Raw genomic sequence first — 21,109 nt, forward strand, 5'->3', positions numbered from 1 at the left:
GGTAATCTTCTCTTTCTCGGTTGGTAGCCGTTTTCTTCTTCTTCTCCGTTGGTAGTCGCTTTCTTCACCTTGTAAGTTGTCAGCTTCAACAAGGTGATCTTTATTTTTGTAGCAGATAAGATTACCTACTATTCTTTGATACCATGTTTCATCATGATGTTTGTGTAGTCAAAGAAGATTACCCACGTGACTAGGTAGAATTCAGTAGCCATTGTTTGTGAAACTCGATAGTAACCCTAAAAACATGTGTTTGTACGCTAAACTCAATTTTCGTTTCCCAAACAATAATGCCAGAAACAAGTGTGAAACTCGGTAACAACCCCAAAACAGGTAGAATTCAGTAGTAGCCACTTCTTTAAATCCATGCATAATCCTAGTAGGTGGGAATAATAAGTTCTTTATTATGTAGTTACGAATTCTTCATTCTTAAAAGTTGGTTGTTGTTATTTATTTTATTAGTACACTTAGGCAACCATTGCATAACATATCACTAACATAAATTCTTACTATCATAGTCGTCCAATTGTAATTTTAGGAAGATAGAGCCGAAATTTATAAGTTTGTGTAATTCTATGATAAATTTGGAGATAAACCTTTTTGTATTCAATTTGTTGTATTAATGAGTTCACAGACGACAAAAAAATACATGAAATGATCTCAAATTGAAAATGAACGGTAAATACGGCAAAAACAGTGCACTTTCAAAAGCGTACCATGACCAAGTTATTATTCCGACTCTAAATAGAAAATGTATCGGTAATAAAACAACATAATATTTCATTTTTTTTCCTATGGCATCTCGCGTTTGCGCAAGAATAATGAGAGAGATAAATGAGATTTGATATTTTTTCTATGTCGTCTCATTTTTTACATAGGAGTGAGAGAGAGAATAAAAAAAATTATGTTGTATTGTATTTACATAAGTTTGAGATAGAGAGAGGGGGAGAGAATGAAAGAAGCAACAAGTATTTATATAACTTTTCTAACAAAAAAATATCTAGAACTTCAAATTTTTAATAAGAATGGTCTAGAACTTAAAGATCTAGGATTTTTAATATCCCGGAACATAAAAAGTTTCACCACCTAAAAGATTCTGGACCTTCAAAATTTTAATTAAAAAATGTCCCGAAACATAAAAAAACTTTTGGATCTTAGAAGATCCGGACTTTGAAGATCTAGTAAAAAGACCTTATAGTCCACGCTATTCTGAGACCAGTGACTTTAGAGGCAGGTATGATCCTATTATGTACGGTGGGAGTTATTATCAAGCGTCTTCATTTAATTACACTTGTGAGCCTTATTATGAAGAGACTCTTGAAGATAGATCTGAATCAGAGGTTGCGAGTCGTCTTATCGAGATTATGTCACAACTTGTAGAGGCACAGACTCAAACGGAGTAGAAGATTGAGTCTTTAAGACATCAATTACAGGTTATTGAGTCACAGTTATTCGCCGACGAAGAAGGGGTTGTTGGGTTTTACTCCCTACTAATGTTTATAGAGGAATCTCAGACATCTCATGTCTAACATTAGTATCCCAGGATTACATGCATAAACTAATAATTAACTAAGTGAAACTAGTTTGACGATTACCTTAATCGCTAGTTTTCCCTCGAACCTTTCCAATCGCTTTAGAAGACCAAGAGCTCCAATTGTTGCTCCTCTACTAGGGACACCGAATGGACTCCTTAATCTCCCACCTTGAAGGTCAGCTAGAACTCCAATGGTAGTTTGATACGAAGAACACTTCTTCTTGACTAGTTGATAGCTTTTGGGAATTAACTCACTTTCTCTTCTCTACTTGATGTGGTAGAGTAAGAAAGCTATATGAAAAATTTCACACCTTATCCTCTGCCCTAAGAGTCTTTATATAGAACCCTAATAAGAGTCCACCTCTAATTTGGTTTCCTAAAAGACCCTTTAGAATAATATTAAAAAAATTGCCGAAAATAGCAACTAGTTGATATTTTCTCAATTCCTTGAAGAGGTGACGTCCAAACTCGGCCAAAATTGGCAGATTTTATGTTCCTTACTAGAGGAACCGACCCTCCAAAAATCAGCGCAATCCGAGCCCAAAAAATCCCTTTTTAGCTCTAGGCCCAAAACCCCTTTTGCGGGCGTTTTTGCTATCTTTGCCTAAACTTGTTTTAGGCCTATGAGATATATTTATGGGACACTCCCATTATAATGTATCTCACTCCCACTAGTCATATCATCCGATGAAATAGCCATTCTTATGTGTAACCTGTTGTAGGATCCGATCGAAGTTAACCGCGAATTACTTCGTAATTCGACGATCGTAGTAGGTTTCTAGCTAAACACTACTACCCCTAAATCAATCGGACTTGATGATCTTCTTCATCAATTGTCCTATCCGACAAATTGCTCGTGTTGCAATCTTGGTCGAAGGACATCTCCTTCAGGGGTTTCACCACCCGCAAACTCAGGAGGGTACTAGGTACGATGACGAGGTTAATACGTCTAACCCTAATACTAAGTTAAAGATCGATGAATTTACTGATAATACCTAAGAGTCTGAACAAATTGATGACCTTATGGTCTGTTTACCTTGATCCTTATCGTCTCATTATGATAGGACCTGTCAGACTTTGATGTTCAGGATGATGGCTCTATGAGCAAGTTTGAGGATGACACGATTCCAAACTATCCTATTTTTGACACTTTTAAGGAGTCAGTCTTAGATGCAATGCTAGAAAGGCCTGATATTATAACTGACTGCGAGGCTCCAGATGCCTTTGAGGATATTGAACATGTAGTAGTTAGAGACATGGTGGATAGTTTGTCAAACTATTTACCTAAGGAAACCATAGACCTTGACCTTGTCTCCGAACCTACTCACTTACCCTTAGGGTCTGGTTCGACTTTCCACATGATTTCAGACTCGGTTGTTGATCCGTTTTGGGACATTTCAGACGTTTTTCCGAAAATGTCTATGGACCTCGTGGATGTTCAATCCACTAAGCTTGCAGATGATTTTTTTTTCCTTCGACTGATATATATATATATATATATATATATATATATTGACCCTTCATTTTTATTTCGATCCCTTTGATGACTTCTTAGTTGTCGCTCCTTGTGCTTATTTTCTTTTATCATCTCATGTACACTTTACATTTTTTATCTTTTTATGAAACAATCAACACCAGCTTCTTTGGGTTGACCCTCAAAATTTTCGTCTCGTATTGTATGATCGTTTGACTAATTGAGATGGGTCTTGATGTTTGTGGGTATCATCTCTGAAAACCCTCCACGAGACATAACTCGTGCTTTTGTGAAAACAAGAGAATCAACGGCTAATTACATGGCTCAATGCAACCGTGTTTACCCGCGTTAGTGGTCACTTTATATGGTCATGTTGTTATGTGTTTCATTCTCACATTTTTTGTTGATCTTAGGAGCACTTCTTACTTGTTTTACTTTTGAGGCGTGGTTTGTTCCAAGTTTGGGGATGGCAGCGAGCTTGTCATCAACTTGGAACCTGTTCATACACGAGTATCGGTAGTTTCATCTTTTATCTCCTCCGGCTATGGTAATATCTTTTCACTCTCCTCTTTAAATTAATATGTATCTTATCTTTTGGTGAGTATGCTTAAAACATTGAAGACAATGTTAATTTCAAGTTTGAGGATGGGGGTATGGCCTTTTGGCCTTATGACCATGGGTTTCAAAAGTTCATAGGTTCAATAATTCGACAAAATTTGAAATTTTTTTGGTAGATTTGGTATGAATTTAGTGGTATGCTTAAGTATGTTGATACATGTGTTTCTTTTTTGGTGAATGTTATGCATGCTCTTAGTCTCTTTCATGAATGTTAAGTCCTTTAGTGTTTGTTGTCTTATCATGTGAGTAACATCCTAAGGAAGAAGAAACATTTCTGAGGGACCTAGAATAGTCATTAGTGGAGACTTAAACCCATGTGAGATAGCTGAGCCTTTATATTATTTTCGAGTGTACTCTTCTGCGCTAACTCCGAGTATAATGAAGAGTTACTCAACTTCGTAACTCTTAAAAGAGCTTAGAGGATCTTATGAGCTCAACTTCCTTAGTCAGTAGGAGTGACATCAGGATAGCGAATTAACCTTACTCTTGTAATCTATGAAACCCGATAATGTTGACAATTTTGGGGAAACAGATACTCCACCGCTCATTCGTCATACTACTCCCGAGAATGAAGACATGGAAGTATAGAAGAAGAATGTGAAAGTGAAGTGCGAAATAAGAAAATTTGTTTGTTGAGAATACTAGTGGTCGTATTTGTTCGTTATGAGAAATTTTTTATTGTTGATGCTTATTAGTTGTAAGTCATTAGTTAACGTATCATCATTCGAGAAATCTAATTTGTAGTGTCATTGATGATTAGTTGGTATTTGACCATGATTAGGTGGATTTTAAAATCCTAGGCTTCTCCCCCATTGATCCGTTTACCGTTATTATTTGTTTTAGTATTTTTTATTGTTTAATCACCAAAAACCAAATCATTCAAAGAAAACGTGTTACTTTTGAGTTTCAGAATAAGTTTGACTAGTCCCTGAGGATCGACCCCGGTTTTACCGGGTTTTACTACTTGACCACCGTGGACTTGGGGTATAGACCTTTTAGGGTAACCTTTTAGGCCCATCAGTTGGAGATATAAATTACCATAGAGTAAAGTTGAGTCCCTTATATGTAGATCACAACTAGAACTTATTAAGCCACATGTTAAGCTAAAGAGTTTGGGTTGTCTTAACATGTCTCACTGTCACACCTTAAGTCCTACACTAGTTAACTCTTTCTAGTTTAGATAATAAGAGTTATTATCTAAAGGTTGAAGTTGCTAATTGTTGTTCCTCTGGTTATAGTTTGAGATCACTTTATCTCTGTCTTGTCTTGATTAAGACAGAGTATGGGCTGAAGGTAGGGAACTTCCTTTCTCTAAGTTATAGAGATAAACTATAAGAGAATACCGACTTTTATCTGTAATTTCTTCTTTCAGATCAACCGAGATAACATCCCCAAACTTAGATTTTGCTAGTCCTCGAGCAAAACAGAGAATAAAACTAAACCCAAATCACCACTTTCGTAGGGAATCGCGATTGCACTTAGCCCGTGCAACAAGCCGTTAAACCTCTAGGTTACCCAAGAGGACGAGTTTTGTCTCGTGAGGGTTTGCAGTGAATATACCCACAAAATTCAAAGATCAAAAATGCAAAAGGGTCTACATATGATGTGGACTAAAAATGTTCTTCCGGTAGATTTTCGAAAGTTAATAGAAATGAAATCCAAATTAATTGAACCACACAAACGCTAAAAATCTTTTCACTAGTAATCAAGACTCGAAGTGTACGTGACCAGCCAATATGAGTATCATTTTGGTTCTGAAAAAGACAAGACCTCGATTACCGTCTCGATACATTTCGCCTCGACTGCTGCCTCACGGTCATACACTCAAAAATCAAAGTCACTCAAGAATGGTTCACTCTATGTGTTAGTATGAATATGAAGGAAAACTCAACACATGAAAAAGACGGACTAAAATTCTGTGGACGACTGATCTCAAAGAAGGAAACAACCACTAATACAGGATGGGGAAGCTAACCAACTCTTCCCACCTGATCTACTATCTAACAATGCTTCCTAGAGGTCGATAGACACTAATGAGGATCTGACTAGAACTCCTGAGAACTCGACGTCTTCAAATCTTCAAGAACTACTTCAAGGGATAAATACTCAAACAAACTACACAAACTCTTTTTTTCTTTTTCTTTTCTCTCTTTTTTTTTTTTTTTTTTGAATACTGACTCTGGTAATAAAACTCAAGATACATAACATACTTTCTTCACATTATTCTTTCCTTGGATAAAATTCTATTCACTTTGCTTCATGCCTTATTCTCAGGGTTCTAAATGATGAATTTCCTATCTTCCTATAGTTGACACTGTTTTCAAGTTTCTCAGACTACAAGAGAAGGTTTGCATTCCTGATGACATCCCTAGTGGTTGTAAAATTTGAACTCAAGAGATCAACTGAGTTCTAATGAATATTGCGAGGTTGAGTAGCTCTTCATTCTACTCAGAATTAGCTCAGAAGAGATCACTCAAAGCAAAAGAAAGGCGCAGAATCTCACATGGGTTAAGTCTCCACTAATGATCGATTAAGTTCTCTCAGAAAAGTCAACTCTTCACCTATCTAACACTCACATGGCTAGTGCACAGACAACTTCAAGACTCGAAATTCGTGGAAAAACCTTTAGCAAAAGCATAGTACAACCAACTAAACTCTATAACTATTAACAAGCAAAAACACTAGACTCACATTTCCAATCCAAAAATTAAAAATTTTGAACCCTTTTGAATTTTTGAAATCAGGACTAAATTTTTTTTGAAATCAGGACTAAAAATTCAATCCCCCATCCCCAAACTTAAACCGAACATTGTCCTCAATGTTCTGAAGACTATGCAAAATAATAGGATTAGGGAAAAGATGTTATTAGATTCAGAAGTCCTATGCATGGGTTGCCTCCCAGAAAGCGCTAAGTTTAACGTCTTCAGCCAGACGATACAGATGAGTCAACAAACCTTAAGAACAGCTCCATAAACCAATAGGCGAAACATATGTGGATCTACCCAAGACACGAAGCGTTTAGTGAAGGATAGTCTCACATTTGTGTAAATATGTTGTAGTACCCGTGAGACTATCGTGATCGGGTAAGAATCCCCAAACTTAGACGACAATAAAGTCGTTAAGTTTGGCCATGGACCAGAAAGAGTATAGTCCTGGTAGAAAGGATCTAGGTATGGAGGAGAAACCAAGTGAGGTATTGCACAATTTGTTAAACATGCTCCCGAGGGATACGACACAAGAGGATCTAGAGGACTATCACAGACACCCAGAGTTAAACAAGAAGTTTCTAAAACAGGTACACCGAGTTCTTCCAAAGGAATCACTCGGTTACCAGACTCAAACTCTACCAAAGTTGGTTCAGATAAACCCTCTATAATTTGTTTAATGATGATGTCATTAGTGTCCTTAAAGAACTCCAGGTCCTTGACTAAGTCAAGCGAGTCATCATTCTCCTTTACTAGATTGAGCAGCCAAGATTCATCATCATCTTTTATGGTGGGTCCATAGTTCAGTGGTAGAGCATTTGACTCATACGATGGAAGTGGTGACTCTAAGGTTGGCAAAGTAATCGGCTCAGACACTAACAAGGAGGTAGACTCTGACATGTTATCTATCTCATTAATACTACCCTCCTCATCTAAGCATAAAAGTGCCAATAGAGTTTCTAAAGGATCTCGCGACTGAGTTGTTGGTAATGCATCTTGAACTAATAATTCTACCAAGTTCAACCCACTGAACTCATCTATGTCATCAGGGTGAAGTCCCACATCAAAAATATTCATCTCCACCGTCATATTTCCAAACGACAATCTCAAAAGACCACTTCTACAGTATATGACAGCATCTGATGTAGCTAAAAATGGTCGACCCAAAATGACAGGGATTTGACTCTTGGTATCATGAATGGGTTCAGTATCTAAGATGATGAAATCTACAGGAAAGATAAACTCGCCAACTTTTATCAAAACATCCTCTACTATGCCACGTGGTCGTCTGACAGACCGATCTGCCAACTGAAGGACTACAGAAGTGGGTTTTATTTCTCCCAAACCTAATTGTAAGTACACCGAGTAAGGAAGAAGATTGACATGGCACCTAGATCTAACAGAGCTCGTTCAATCTTATGGTTCCCTATAGTGCAAGGTAATGTAGGGCTTCCTGGATCTTTGTACTTAGGTGGGAGGTTTTGCTGGATAATAGAACTCACTTGTTGAGTCAAGAAGACCTTTTTATGCACATTCATCTTACGCTTTCTAGTACATAGGTCTTTAAGGAACTTAGCGTAAACTGGGATCTGTTTAATTGCATCTAGTAATGGAATGTTAATATTGACTTGTTTAAATATTTCCATTATCTCGTCGAACTGAGACTTCTTCTTTCGCTCTACTAAACGTTGAGGATATGGAGCTACAGGAATGTAAGGCTCAGTAACTACAGGTGGTTCCTCAGACTCAGGAGCCTTCTCGGGCTCATCACTAGAGACTCTGGTTGCATAGAAGAGGGTTCATGATCTCTTTCACTATCTTCGGGAACTCCTACCTTATTATCAACTACCCTACCACTTCTAAGGGTGGTCACTGCATTGGCTTGACCCATTTGTTGTTTACCTAAAGTACCTTTTGGGTTTTGCTCCGTTTGACTAGGAAAATCACCTTTTTCTCTCTGGCTTAGGGCTTCTAGCTTGGTTTCCAAACGAGTTATAGACTGGCTGGTCATTTGCATAAACTCAATTTGGGTCTTAGCTAGTTGATTTAGGGTTTCCTTCAAGGAGTCATTTTCTTGAGAATGGTATTGGGTACTAGGTTGAGCATATGGATTCCTGGGAGCATTAAACCCAAGAGGGTTCATCGAACTACTAGGTTGTCCCTGATTTTGACCCTTGGACCAGGAGAAATTGGGATGATTTCTCCATCCTGGATTATATGTGTTTGAATAAGGGTCATACTTTTAATGATTATCTTGCCTAGAGTTTTGGTAAAGAACATAAGCTTGTTCTTTTTCAGCAGAACTAAGAAATAGGGTACATTTGTTCCCTATATGAGAAGGGTCTCCACAGACGGAGCACGGATAAGAGGTGGATTCATTTCCAACACTCATGACCTGAGTGGGATCCTCCCTGAATGCTTTAGGCTGACCAAGCTCTAGGGCTTCTATTCTTCTAGCCATGGCGGCGAGTGTAAGTTCTGACTTATCAACTCTATAGATGCCACCTTTATTTGGAGTAGGATTTGCCCTAGTAGGAGGTCCTCTAGAAGTTTCCCATTGATGGGATTTCTCAGCTAGATCTTCTAGAAAAGCTATGCAATCATCGGCGGATTTATAAGTAAAACTGCCACCACAGAATGATTCTACCATGGATGTAGTTGGGTAATCTAGTCCGTCATAGAGAATCTGGACTAGTCTTATCTTTTCAAAACCATGGTGTGGACACTGTAGTAAGATTTCTTTAAATCTCTCAAGATATTTATAGAGAGATTCTCCTTCTTGCTGCACAAAACTGTTAAGACTTTGCCTTAAAGAGGTAGTTTTGTGTTTCGGGAAGAATTTCAGAAGGAATGAACTACTCAATTCTTCCCATGTAGTAATGGAATGAGGTTGTAAGGCATACAACCAAGATTTTGCTTTCTCCTTCAGTGAGAAAGGGAACAACCTAAGTCTCAATATTTCGTCAGGCATATTGGGGAAATTCATAGTCCCACAGATTTCTTCGAAATCCCTAACATGGTAGTAGGGATTCTCGTTCTCAACCCCACGGAAAACAGGGAGCATTTGAATAGTGCTCGGTTTCAACTCGAATTGAGTCGTGCATTGAGGTAACTGTATGCATGACGGTTGACACGTTCTAGTGGGATTCATGTAATCCCTGAGTGTCATAGGCTGATTTCCATCCCTGGCTTGGTTTAGATTTTCACCCATAGTGTCACTCAAAGAGAGATTCGCTATAAGATTACTTAAATGTGCTTCTCTACTGATGAAACGACCTCTCTTATCACGATATCTATCGGGCATACACTAGAGCCCATTGACCAAGGATATTCTCAAAACTTTTTTTTTTTTTTCGAACCAAAGAATCACTACGAAGAACCTATAGGAAAGCAAACACAATCAAGCTGACTCCACCAAGCAACCTAAACAAAAATCTAGCAATGAGTGGGTTTGTCAGATTCACCTAAAAAGCTAGACAGCTCCTACTTCGCCACAACAGTTGAACTTTAACTGTTATAAAGGTTACTCTATCAGAGTAGTCGGTAAACAATTCTCCAGGAAGACAACCAATGATGAACGTTGTGACAGCCGTCTTCCTTCGGCAAACGTTTCCTCTTCTCGAGGTGGCCTTTTTGACAAGAATTGTTTACAAACTTTCCTCTGAGAATGCCTAGATAAAAGTCAATTTCCCGAGTTGTTTTTAAAGGGTCCTATGAGCTCGATACCTTAGGGGCTGATGTCTAAATAATATTTTAGCTTTTTAAGTGAGGTTTGGGTTCGTGAATGTTGTTACCTATGTGGGCAAGAGAACGGTGATGAAATCCGTTTCTTATCTTGTAACTGGGTTAGTGCCCTTACTAGAATGATTACACTAACAGTTCGATCAAAGCAATTAGGCACACGAATTCACACAAATACCCACTGACAGGAGATTCGTGGGTGTTCAAGAAATTTACCTCCCGTTCAAGACGGGCGATGACCTTTGTAGACGACCCGCGAGTGTTCCGACCCGAGGCTTCATTTTGGTTTTCGGTTACAATTTAATTAAGCCCTCCAATTTAGGGTCAAAACTTTAAAAAATAAAAAAAATAAAACTAGAAAGTCTAAAAGTCTCTCTCTCACAAAAAAAAAATAAAAATAAAAATAAAATGTAAATTCTTCTTCTTGAGCTCCTCTCCTTGTTGCGCCTTCTCCTTTGCTCCTTAGTGTTTTTTTCTACACCAAAAACGGAAAAGCAAGTAAAAGTGTCCAAAAATATAAACTTACCAAAAATAGAAATAAAATTAGATTAAATTTAAACTAAGTCCCCGGCAGCGGCGCCAAAAACTTGATGGGCCTGAAAGGTTACCCCAAAAGGTCTCCACCCGCAAGTATACGGGCGTCAAGTAATAGTTCCGGTAAGACCGGTTCGTTCCTCAGAGACTAAGTTAAACTAAAATCTAACCTTAAAACTATTGAGATTTAAAAATGGTTTGATTGAGGTGAAATAAAAATAAAATATAAAACTCAAAAATAAATAAAGAAATAAGTCGGTATTCAGAAAAAGGGAACCTAGGGTTTTCGAATTCGTCTTCCTAATAATTCTAACGACAATTTAATTTTGATCTAATTAGAGAGTTCTTTATATAACTCAGGTTTTAGTCCATGAACGGTCTAAAAACCCGGAAGATTTTATCGTTAAAATGGTAAAAACTTTAATAAATTTATCGTTAAAATAATTATTGTGACTTCATCTAAAACCCTAGATATAAAAGACTTAGCTACTCATGCTAGAAACGATAAATATTTGAATTAATATAAGAAAAAGAAGAAAGAAACTTAACTTTTCTGCGATTTTCCCACCAAACAGAGCCTAAGGAAGTGATTTCCTTCTGATTTTCCGAGAAATCTGCCAAACGCACCCTCCGGGAAAACGATTTTCTCGTCTTCCCGGAAATATTTTCCTCTCTGAGAAAATGATTTTCTCATCTTCTTCAACTTTCTTTCTCTCTCTAACCTCCTGTTTCTTTCTTACTTTCTACTTTAATCTCTCTCTATGTTATCTCTTTCTCTCTTACTAGAAACAGGAACCAAAAAGAAAGAAAAAAAAAACCGAGATTGATTGATTTTAAAAAAAAAAACTCTAAACAATACTCTCTGTTATTGATCCCTCTACAATCTCTCTCTCTGTAATCTCTCTATCTCTCACAAACAAAGAGATTACAATCGAAAAAGAAACAAAATACAAAGATTAGAGTTTAAAAACTTCTCTCTCTCTCTACTGTTATATCTCTCTAAAACCGAGAGTCAAAAACTTCTCTCTCTGTTCTCTTCTATCAACTCTCTCTCTCTAACTTTCTTCTTTAAAACCGTGATTCACTTCTCTCTCTCTCTACTGTTCTCTTCTATATAACTCCTTCTCTGTTTTTCTAAAAAAACCGATACCAACCCCCCTCTCTCAGCCGAACTCTTCTGTTCTTTATAGACCCGGCTCTCCTTCTCTCCTCCTTTGTTTCTGATTTTATTTTGAATCGAATCCCATCGAATCCGAACAACCCTCTCGGTTGTTATCTTCCTCTCTCTCTCTCTCTCTCTCTAGGATCCTAACCAACATCTCCTTCAATCCCTCTCTCTCGGCCGATATCTTACTCTCTGTTCTCTCGGTTTCATCCTCCAACCGAGTGTATAAGTTGCTGGCAAGAGGGAGAGATTCAGTGCACATTGGAGCATCGAGTTAGCGTGAAGTGACAAGCATGAGCCGTCGGATGAAGCTATTCGGTAATGCGCCACAAGATAGGCCATTGGATCATGAGGGGAGTACCGTGGTATTGTGTCTCGCGGAGCAGTGAATCGCACCCTCAACTGGATCCTGAAACCATCCCATGTGTACCACCAACGTACCGAAAATTAGCCCTCGCCAACAGATTATTAGCCACGTGTATATGGAGTCTTTCGCTTCAATTTAGTCAAATGACTTTGACTCAACCTTTGACTTGGACTATCTCCTTGATCCGGACTCCGATTCCACATCCGCTTTCGCCGATAGATTCGTATTGGACTCTACTTTCACATGAGCACTAATATCGACCAGAATACCCTTGTCATTAAAATGACCAAAATGCCCCTCAAGCATGTCTTTATCATGATGTTTTCGCATCGAACTCCGTAAATGAGACCTGAGAAAGAAAATCAAACAAATCATCAGAGTAACCGCTCGAACTGGACTAATTAACCCGAGTTAAGAGATTCAAATGGGACAGTTTCATGTCTCATCAATAGACAAAAGATAATGGAGTCGAAGTGAGAATAAATTCTCTTTCCTTAAGACATTTTACACCCCCGTAACTGTACCAATCATTAGGGTGTATGTCTTCGGGATACAACGACTATCCTTTCATAATTTAAGATGGTACTTCTATATCCTGAAAGCGGGCGAATCTTCTTAAATGATATGAGCTCTTGATTGAGGCGAATAGATCTTCTAGGCACTCGGATACTTATCTCTTTGGAATTCCAGACACACCAGAATATTTCTAAAATCAGAAATACATTCCAGACACACCAGAATACTGATTTCAGAAGAGAAAAGGGGAAGAAATTAAACGGAATTCATTCGGAGACTTCTTTCTTCTTTGCTCTAGATATACTAGAATACTTCCAAATCAGATTTACGTTCTAGACACACCAGAATACTAATTTTTAGAAGATAAGAAAAGAAGAAAATGAATTGGATGAGAATTGGAATGATTTTGGGTTGTTTATATAGGAATTGAATGGGTACATGTGTCTATTGGCTTATTAGGACACGACTGTTCGGAACTAGGGACTAAACTTGAACTCCGGATCAAGTTTAGAGTCGGTTGAAATCTGAAACGTTGGATCTACCTCAAAACCGCGGACAAAACGTCAAACGCTGGATTAATACCGAAACTTGCCCAATAGATCAAGAAATAAGTCGTTGGATGAAGATCTCTGAGGATCCCAAAACCTGCCCGACGTGGGTGGGACGCCAACCGTTGGATCCTCGCGGATCCAACGCTCCTAGAAGCGTCCCTCCAAGATCTCGAAGCAGATGATGCGCGACCGTGCAATCTTTTCCAATCCCGCGGAGTGAACGCGAACCGTCCAAATCTGGACGTGTTCGCTTCGCTCAAATGACCCTCAATCTGACTTGTCCGATTTGCCGTTTTAGTCCCTATTTCAACCGATCATCGTCCAAACATTAAACTTGAATTTCTCATTCATCCGGAATCGGATTCAAGCGATTATTAGCTCTAAGTTTAAGAGCTCGACGAGACAAGCGCAATGGCGCATTCCGTTTCTGAGTTTGACGAGTCGAGCCAAAATCGGATCCTGTTCCAACACTAATTACTTAACATGTGGAAAAAATGATAATATTGTCCACTTTTGAAAATATTTTTTCTTGTATGTGACTTTGTATTTCTTTTAACTTCAAAGTATTGGAGGCATTAAGATTTAGACCAGTGAAGAGACTACAACATCCACTCGTGAAAAGTAGAAAAAATTGTAAAGAAGTAGGACAGTTTATGTGTCACGTCATATTCCTTACCTTGAAATATTTTATTATTGTTTTCTTACCAAATCTTTTTTTTCAAGTATGCTCAGGTTTCACAATCGGACCGTTCCAGCGACAGATAAAAGAAGACGATTATAAAGAGGTACGACTGCAAATTTGGTTAGTAAAAAAGTTACTTAATCATCTATCCAGGAAATGGTCAAAAGAGGGGTCTAAAGTGAGAATTTCACAAGTGGGCAAAATGGCTACTGGCCATAACTTGAAGGTTCAACAAAAAACTAACCTACCAAACGTAAAGCCAATGGCTTAATCAAACAATGGCAGTCTCAATCCATCTATATAGACAGTAATTTGGGTTTTGCCATTGTGGGAGATCACATTAACTCTTTTCTACTATCAAAAAGAAGGAATATCACTTTATGATAAAATAAAAACTGTTTGTTGTTTAAAGTATTCTTCCTTTCCTCGATTCTAATCTGATTCTACCAAGAAAGGGGGAATTTCCCTATGTGTGGGAAGCAAGATTGCTTTTACCCAGGGGTGAAGGAAACTTATGAGTAAGCCTAGACAAAAGACATTCCTTAATATCTATGTTTGGTTTCTCTAAAACCTTTCATCTACGTCAAGTGGGCGAAAATGAATGGCAAGTAATTAAGAATTACATTCTACAATGTGTTTAGTATGCTGGAATGTATCAAAATTACATTCAGGGTGGAACATAATACTCTTTGAGAAGTGGAATCCCAAATAGTACAATTAATTGGGTGGATTTTCAATTTTTTTTTTGAAACCAAATAATGACTTAGCTTCACAAGTAATCCTAGGAAAACCTCAAATAGACTTATTCTTCTATTTTTGCTTCTCCAACACTCCCAATTCCTTTGCCCTTCCCTCCTTCTAACTCAAACTCTACCTATATTGCAAATTGAAATAAAACCCCACAAACCTAAACCCTAAATCTCATTTTATGACCTTTCCTTTCAATCCAACCTTCCCCATCTAGTTGAATTTCTACATCTATCTCTCTCTCTCTCTCCTCTTTAGTCTAAGCTTATCTCAATAATTGTAAAATAGTCAACATTCAAGAATCACCCTAATCACTTCCTAACCAAATTGGCAAAGTTCAGCCAACTCATACAATCATTTCCTCAATCAAATAAATAAATATAAATACTATGTTAAATAAACTCAAAAGAAGAGTCACCTTCGCGATTAAGAAAGCCTTCAAAAAAGGTAGAAGACCTTCTCAAGAACAATACCAATTTCCTCCTTCACCTTCTCCTCCACCACCACCACCACCACCACCACCTGAACCCATTTCTCCGATCATGGAAAAACCCAATAGAAGATCACCCACATCTCCTTTTCTCTTCCCTGAGGTAAATTCAACTGTTCTACCTGAACCGTCACGTTTCTTCTCTCCCCATCTTCTTTCTTCCCCATTACCCACTAATTCTTTCTTCCAAAATTTCACTCTTAAAAATGGTGATCAACCTGAATATATTCATCCTTATCTAATCAAATCTGCTCTTTCTTCACTTTCTCTTTGCTACCCATCTCGATTTTCTTCATCTTCTTTCATTTATCAAGCTTTTGTTCCTGATCTTACAATATCAGCTAATGGAAATGGATCTTCAAATGTTGATCATGTGATCTCTTCTTTCAGTGATCTTAGTGTTACTTTAGATCTTCCTCCTCATCTTCGATTCTTCATTGTTAGAGGAAGCCCTTTCTTAACTTGCTCTGTTTCAAGTAATGCCCTTGTTTCAATTTCAACAATTCATGCTATACTTTCTCTCTCATCAAATGGGTCTCAAACAAAACACACCATTAGATTGAATAATGGACAAACTTGGCTTATCTATTCATCTTCTCCAATTAATCTTACCCATAATGTTAATCTTCTTACTTCTAATGGGTTTTCAGGGGTAATTAGGGTTGCAATTTTGCCTAATTCTGACCCTGGTTATGAAACAATTCTTGATCGATTCAGTTCTTGTTACCCAGTTTCTGGTGAAGCTAATATCACTAAACCCTTTTGTTTGGAGTATAAATGGGAGAAGAAAGGGTGGGGAGATTTGCTATTTCTAGCTCATCCTCTTCATCTAAGGTTATTATCTTCTGATGATTGTAATGTTACTGTTTTAGATGAATTCAAGTATAAAAGTATGGATGGGGATCTTGTTGGTGTTGTGGGTGATTCATGGATTTTGAAAACAAATCCAATTTCTGTTACTTGGCATTCAATTAGAGGGGTAAATGAAGAGTCTTTCCCTGAGATCATTTCTGCCCTAATTCAAGATGTTGAAGGTTTGAATTCAACACCTATAGCAACTACTTCATCTTACTTTTATGGGAAATTAATTGCTAGGGCTGCTAGATTTGCATTAATTGCTGAAGAAGTTTGTTTTCCTGATGTAATTCCAAAGATTTTGAAATTCTTAAAGGATTCTGTTGAACCCTGGTTAGATGGAAGCTTTAATGCAAATGGGTTTTTGTTTGATCCAAAATGGGGTGGAATTGTGAGTAAACAAGGTTCAGTTGATTCAGGAGCTGATTTTGGATTTGGAATTTATAATGATCATCATTATCATTTAGGTCATTTTCTATATGCCATTGCAGTACTTGGGAAAATTGATCCAGCTTGGGGAAGAAAATATAGACCTCAAGCATATTCATTGATGGCGGATTTCATGAACTTGGGTAGACGATCGAATTCTCACTACCCACGATTAAGGAACTTTGATTTGTGGAAATTACATTCATGGGCTGGCGGATTAACTGAATTTGGTGATGGAAGGAATCAGGAAAGCACAAGTGAAGCTGTAAATGCTTACTATTCGGCAGCTTTAATGGGTTTAAGCTATGGTGATAGTCATCTTGTAGCTACTGGTTCTTCATTAGCAGCAATGGAGATTCTGTCAGCACAGACATGGTGGCATGTGCGAGAAAATGAAGGAATTTATGAAGATGATTTCAGTAAAGAGAATAGAGTTGTGGGTGTTTTATGGAATAACAAAAGAGATAGTGGACTTTGGTTTGCTCCAGCTGAATGGAGAGAGTGCAGATTAGGAATCCAAATGCTGCCATTATTGCCCATCACTGAAATCCTGTTTTCCGATCTTAAGTTTGCCAGAGAATTGGTGAATTGGACGGTTCCAGCATTGGCAAGAGAAGGAGTTGGAGAAGGGTGGAAAGGGTTTCTTTATGCCATGGAAGGAATATATGATAAAAATGGAGCTTTGGAGAAGATAAGAAATTTGAAAGGATATGATGATGGAAACTCGTTGACGAATTTGTTATGGTGGATTCATAGTAGAGGCGAGCAGGAAGAAGAAGATGGATATGGATATGGTGATGCAGGAAGATATTGCTGGTCTCGCCATTATAGTCACTGATCGAAAGGGTATATCTTCTATTTATTGCTTTTGTTTGTGATACTTGATAATGGTTTGATTGTTTGAATGATCTATCGTTCTTATACTTTTACTTTTATGTTATTGAATAAAGTTGCAGTTCTTGAAAGCTTGATACACATAAAATTTCTTAAGTGACTAAATGAAAATTTCGTATCGAACTTTTCTTTTTTCGGTTCTCACTCTTAGAACATATATGATATAGTCTTTTTGCAACTAAATGATTTAATCTGGTTGAAAACTTGTTATTGTTAGAGTTGCGGGTAGCTGGTTGCTTGATTGTTGAGAATATCTAATAGTTCATGATAGGTTTATAATCTTCGTTCGTGTACTCTTATTGGGCTAAATGACTAAGCACTTACACGATCGATGTTGACTTAACAACATAACTTATCTGATTTATCAACATCAAGCCATTAACCTTGTTAGTTCATTAAGCTGGCTCTGATTGAAAAGTAAGCTTCCTTTTCTTGTAGCTGGGAAACTTTTGAGGTACTTAGAGATAGCCCAAATTGGATAATATGCATGCATCTACAGCAAATATATGAACGGCGATGCTGTTATATCTGTTGGTTTTGTTTTCTTAGTAAGAATATATGTTTGTTTTGTTAGTAAAAGTTTGAGTTTTTTTTGTTGAACTTCATAAGTTAGAACAAAGTCTGGTTACCGCACAAATATTAATAGTTGTGGCATGCTTGACGTTCCACGACTTTATTTGTCAAAAGATTGCTACAGCTTGGTTTTTTTTCGATGAGAGGCTACAGATTGGTTACTAAAATAACAAAGAAGCAGTCCGATGATAATAATGTGAAACAACACGAAGAAGAAAACGAAGAACTCAACCACTAAATCAACAACATGAAGTTCAAATGCACATATTAGTGATGCAATTGTAAATGATATAACTAGTAGAAATTAGACATCGACTAATTAAGTTACTGATTTCTCCTTACCCTACTTTATTTCATGATTATTTGAAACTATGATATTGTGAGGATTTTGATAATACAATGAGACATAATTAATAATTTAAGACATTTGTTTTCATGAATTAAGAAGGTTAATATGTAATTACACAAGGTTGATGTTTTGGATGGAAGAAAAATCTTGGAGTACAATTCACAGGGCGGGAAAACCAAAATTTCCTTCAAACACACCCTTCTGCTCATGTCGTTGGTCGAGGACTCTTGCGTTTCTTTTCTATCTCTTTTTAATCTTTATCCCTTTCTCTTTCTCTTTTTTTCTCTCTCCAAGTCCAAAGGAGACATTCTGACGAAAGGGAGGGCACGCATGCGGGATTCCTTCGTCTCGTTTTTAAACGAAGGATTCTTTCATCTAGAATTGGGCCTTCTAAATTCAGACCAGAGTTTCGATAAAGAGGCCTCCCCTCGCCGGAACATAGACGAGAGAAGAAAGGGAGGGAGAGAGAGAGAAGAGGATGTAGAGAGATATGATGGTGGGAGAAGGTGGTAGTGGGAGGTTAGAGGTGGTGGTCGGAATTCGGAAGAGAAAAAAGAAATATTAGAAAAAAATATTAAAAGTTGCCTGAATTGTCGCACTAAACCATTGCCGGGGTATAGAAGGAATGGTTGTGGAAGTTGGGAAAAAATAAAAGACAAAAAAATATCGCTCAAAAGTTTTATGGGGTAATTTCTACAAAGGTCAAAATAATATTGAAAATGAGTAGAAAAGCACAATACATTTGAAAATTATTATTCAGGTCAAAAAGTGTGTAAATACTAAAATACCCTTTTTTGTCATTTTGTGTAACTAAATTCTTTTATTTTTCTTTAAACTTTAAATCGATATAACTTTTGTTTGAAATGTCGGATTTCTATAAAAATTATATATTTAGAAATGATTTTTCATTAGCTTTCTAACAAGATCCACTTTCAATATTTTTTTTCCAAAAAAAAAATCCAGAAAAAAACGACGTTTTTTTCTTTTACGTTTTTCTGCAAACGTGTTTGCAACAATCTGTTTTGCAAACGTGTTTGCAATAATCTGCTATGCAAACGTATTTGCAACAATCTGTTATGCCAATCTGTTATGCAAACGTGTTTGCAACAATCTGATCTGCAAACATGTGTTTGCATAATGTAAACTGCAAACATATGTTTGCATAATGTAAACTGCAAACAATGTTTGCAAAATATAGATTGCAAACATGATTTGCAAGCTTTGCAGAATATAATCTTGAGTTACATATCTTGCAAACTCAATTTGCAAATCAAGAATATAAACTAAGAGTATGTGTACGAAATCTTGAGTTTGGAATTAATTTCATCATTCATCATATAAAACTCATGAAATTATGTGGTCGACTTTAAAATCAAACCTTCAAAATTCTTATTATTTTCTACTTTAAGATTAAACTTTCAATACTTCAAGATGAAATAATGTAGAGAGAGATAGAGAAAAACAAACTTGATCAATGAATCATATACATAAACACAACAAGAACTAAGAAACAAATGAATAATAAGTCAATACAAAATCGAGGCAAATAATATAGCTATTCACGGTTCATCATCATCTTAATTCTCTCGTGAGATTTCCTCAAGTGATTTTCCCTTTGATTCTGGTAATAAGAAAGTCAAAAGGAAGCCAACCCCATTTGTTGCTGCTAGTATTAAAAGAGAGTTTGTCACACCAATAACTGCTGGATAACCTGCATCAGCCTTGCTTTTATCTTGATTCTGAGCTAAATATAAGAACCAAATTCACCAATTATAGAACCAGCTTTACCACAATCTGTTGATATACCATGACAAGTTGATCTTAACGTAGCGGGAAATATCTCGATCGGAACTACAAATATAGTAGCATTTGGACCAAAATTACCAAAGAAGAATGTTAGAGAACATAAAACAACACACCCTAGATGGTTCCCATTCAAAGTCCAATGGTGGAAAGGAATTGCAAGACCTAACATGAATTCTGTCATGAAAAAGAACCCCATTAATTGAATCTTGAATCCACCCATTAGATCGATAAACGCCACCGTAAACCAATACCCAGAAACAGTACTACATAACGCAATCATGGTTTGTGCTCTTGCAAATTTATAAGCTTCTTCAATTGCATACATAGTTTCTGCCGGTGGAATACATCCAATTGCAGTAAAAATATCCTTCTGAAATAAGTTTTGACTATAGTACGCTATATCAAGTAAAAACCAAGTAGTAGCTGGTCCAAGCAAATGCCAACCATGTCTCTTAACAAATTTCTTCGAAAATACCCGAAAGAGTTATTAATGGATTTATTCTCAATTGTTGTTTTTTTCGGGGCAGTCAACTTCAATTTCGACTTGTAAAACGTTTGACATATCTGCAGTTGCTTGTTTAGTATCTTGCGTTACAAGAGCGGTATATCTTGCAGTTTCGGGCATCTTCATACGCCAATAATAAGTTAAAGCAGCGGGTAAAGCTCCAAACATCAAAATTATACTCCAAACATCGACGGAATATATAGGAGCTTTATAAAGAGTTTTGAATACTAATGAAATTACTGTTCCGAATATTCCTCCAAATAAAAATCTAAAACCTTGCATAGAAAACTGCAACAATGAATGCACCTCTAGTTTTTTAGTTGGCATATTCAGACATAATAGTTGTAGATAATGGGTAGTCACCACCAATACAAAACCCTAACCAAAATCTCCAAAAATAGAGAGTGATCATAACGCATTAGGTGAATGACCAAAGGATAGACCAGAAGCAATTGTAGCAAAAACCAATGACTCCTTTGTGTCTAAATATGTCTCTACCATGCTGGGGTAGACTAGAACATTCAATCATATCCAAAATTTGCAGAAATCAGAAATCCACTATGAAAAGGTTCAAGAT

General features: G+C 37.0%; 1 protein-coding gene and 1 pseudogene across 1 annotated transcript; one reads left to right on the top strand and one right to left on the bottom strand.

The window, feature by feature from the left end:
• Positions 1-14,661: 14,661 nt before the first annotated feature.
• LOC147543273 (glycosyl hydrolase family 81 protein) lies at positions 14,662-17,370 on the top strand. Its single transcript, XM_086633932.1, has one exon. The coding sequence runs from the start codon at positions 15,021-15,023 to the stop codon at positions 17,241-17,243; it is 2,223 nt and encodes a 740-aa protein (XP_086490058.1). The 5' UTR covers positions 14,662-15,020; the 3' UTR covers positions 17,244-17,370.
• A 2,344-nt stretch (positions 17,371-19,714) lies between these two features.
• Positions 19,715-21,033, bottom strand: LOC147543274 (low affinity inorganic phosphate transporter 1-like; annotated as a pseudogene).
• Positions 21,034-21,109: the final 76 nt, after the last annotated feature.

The sequence above is a fragment of the Eschscholzia californica genome, unplaced genomic scaffold (genome assembly GCF_041429995.1).
Source record: "Eschscholzia californica isolate CP2 unplaced genomic scaffold, dmEscCali1.0.p SCAF_4, whole genome shotgun sequence".
Classification (NCBI taxonomy): domain Eukaryota; kingdom Viridiplantae; phylum Streptophyta; class Magnoliopsida; order Ranunculales; family Papaveraceae; genus Eschscholzia; species Eschscholzia californica.

Bases quoted from the DNA above. Each gene is read 5' to 3' on its own strand.
- LOC147543273 (XM_086633932.1), top strand. From the start codon at position 15,021: ATGTTAAATAAACTCAAAAGAAGAGTCACCTTCGCGATTAAGAAAGCC.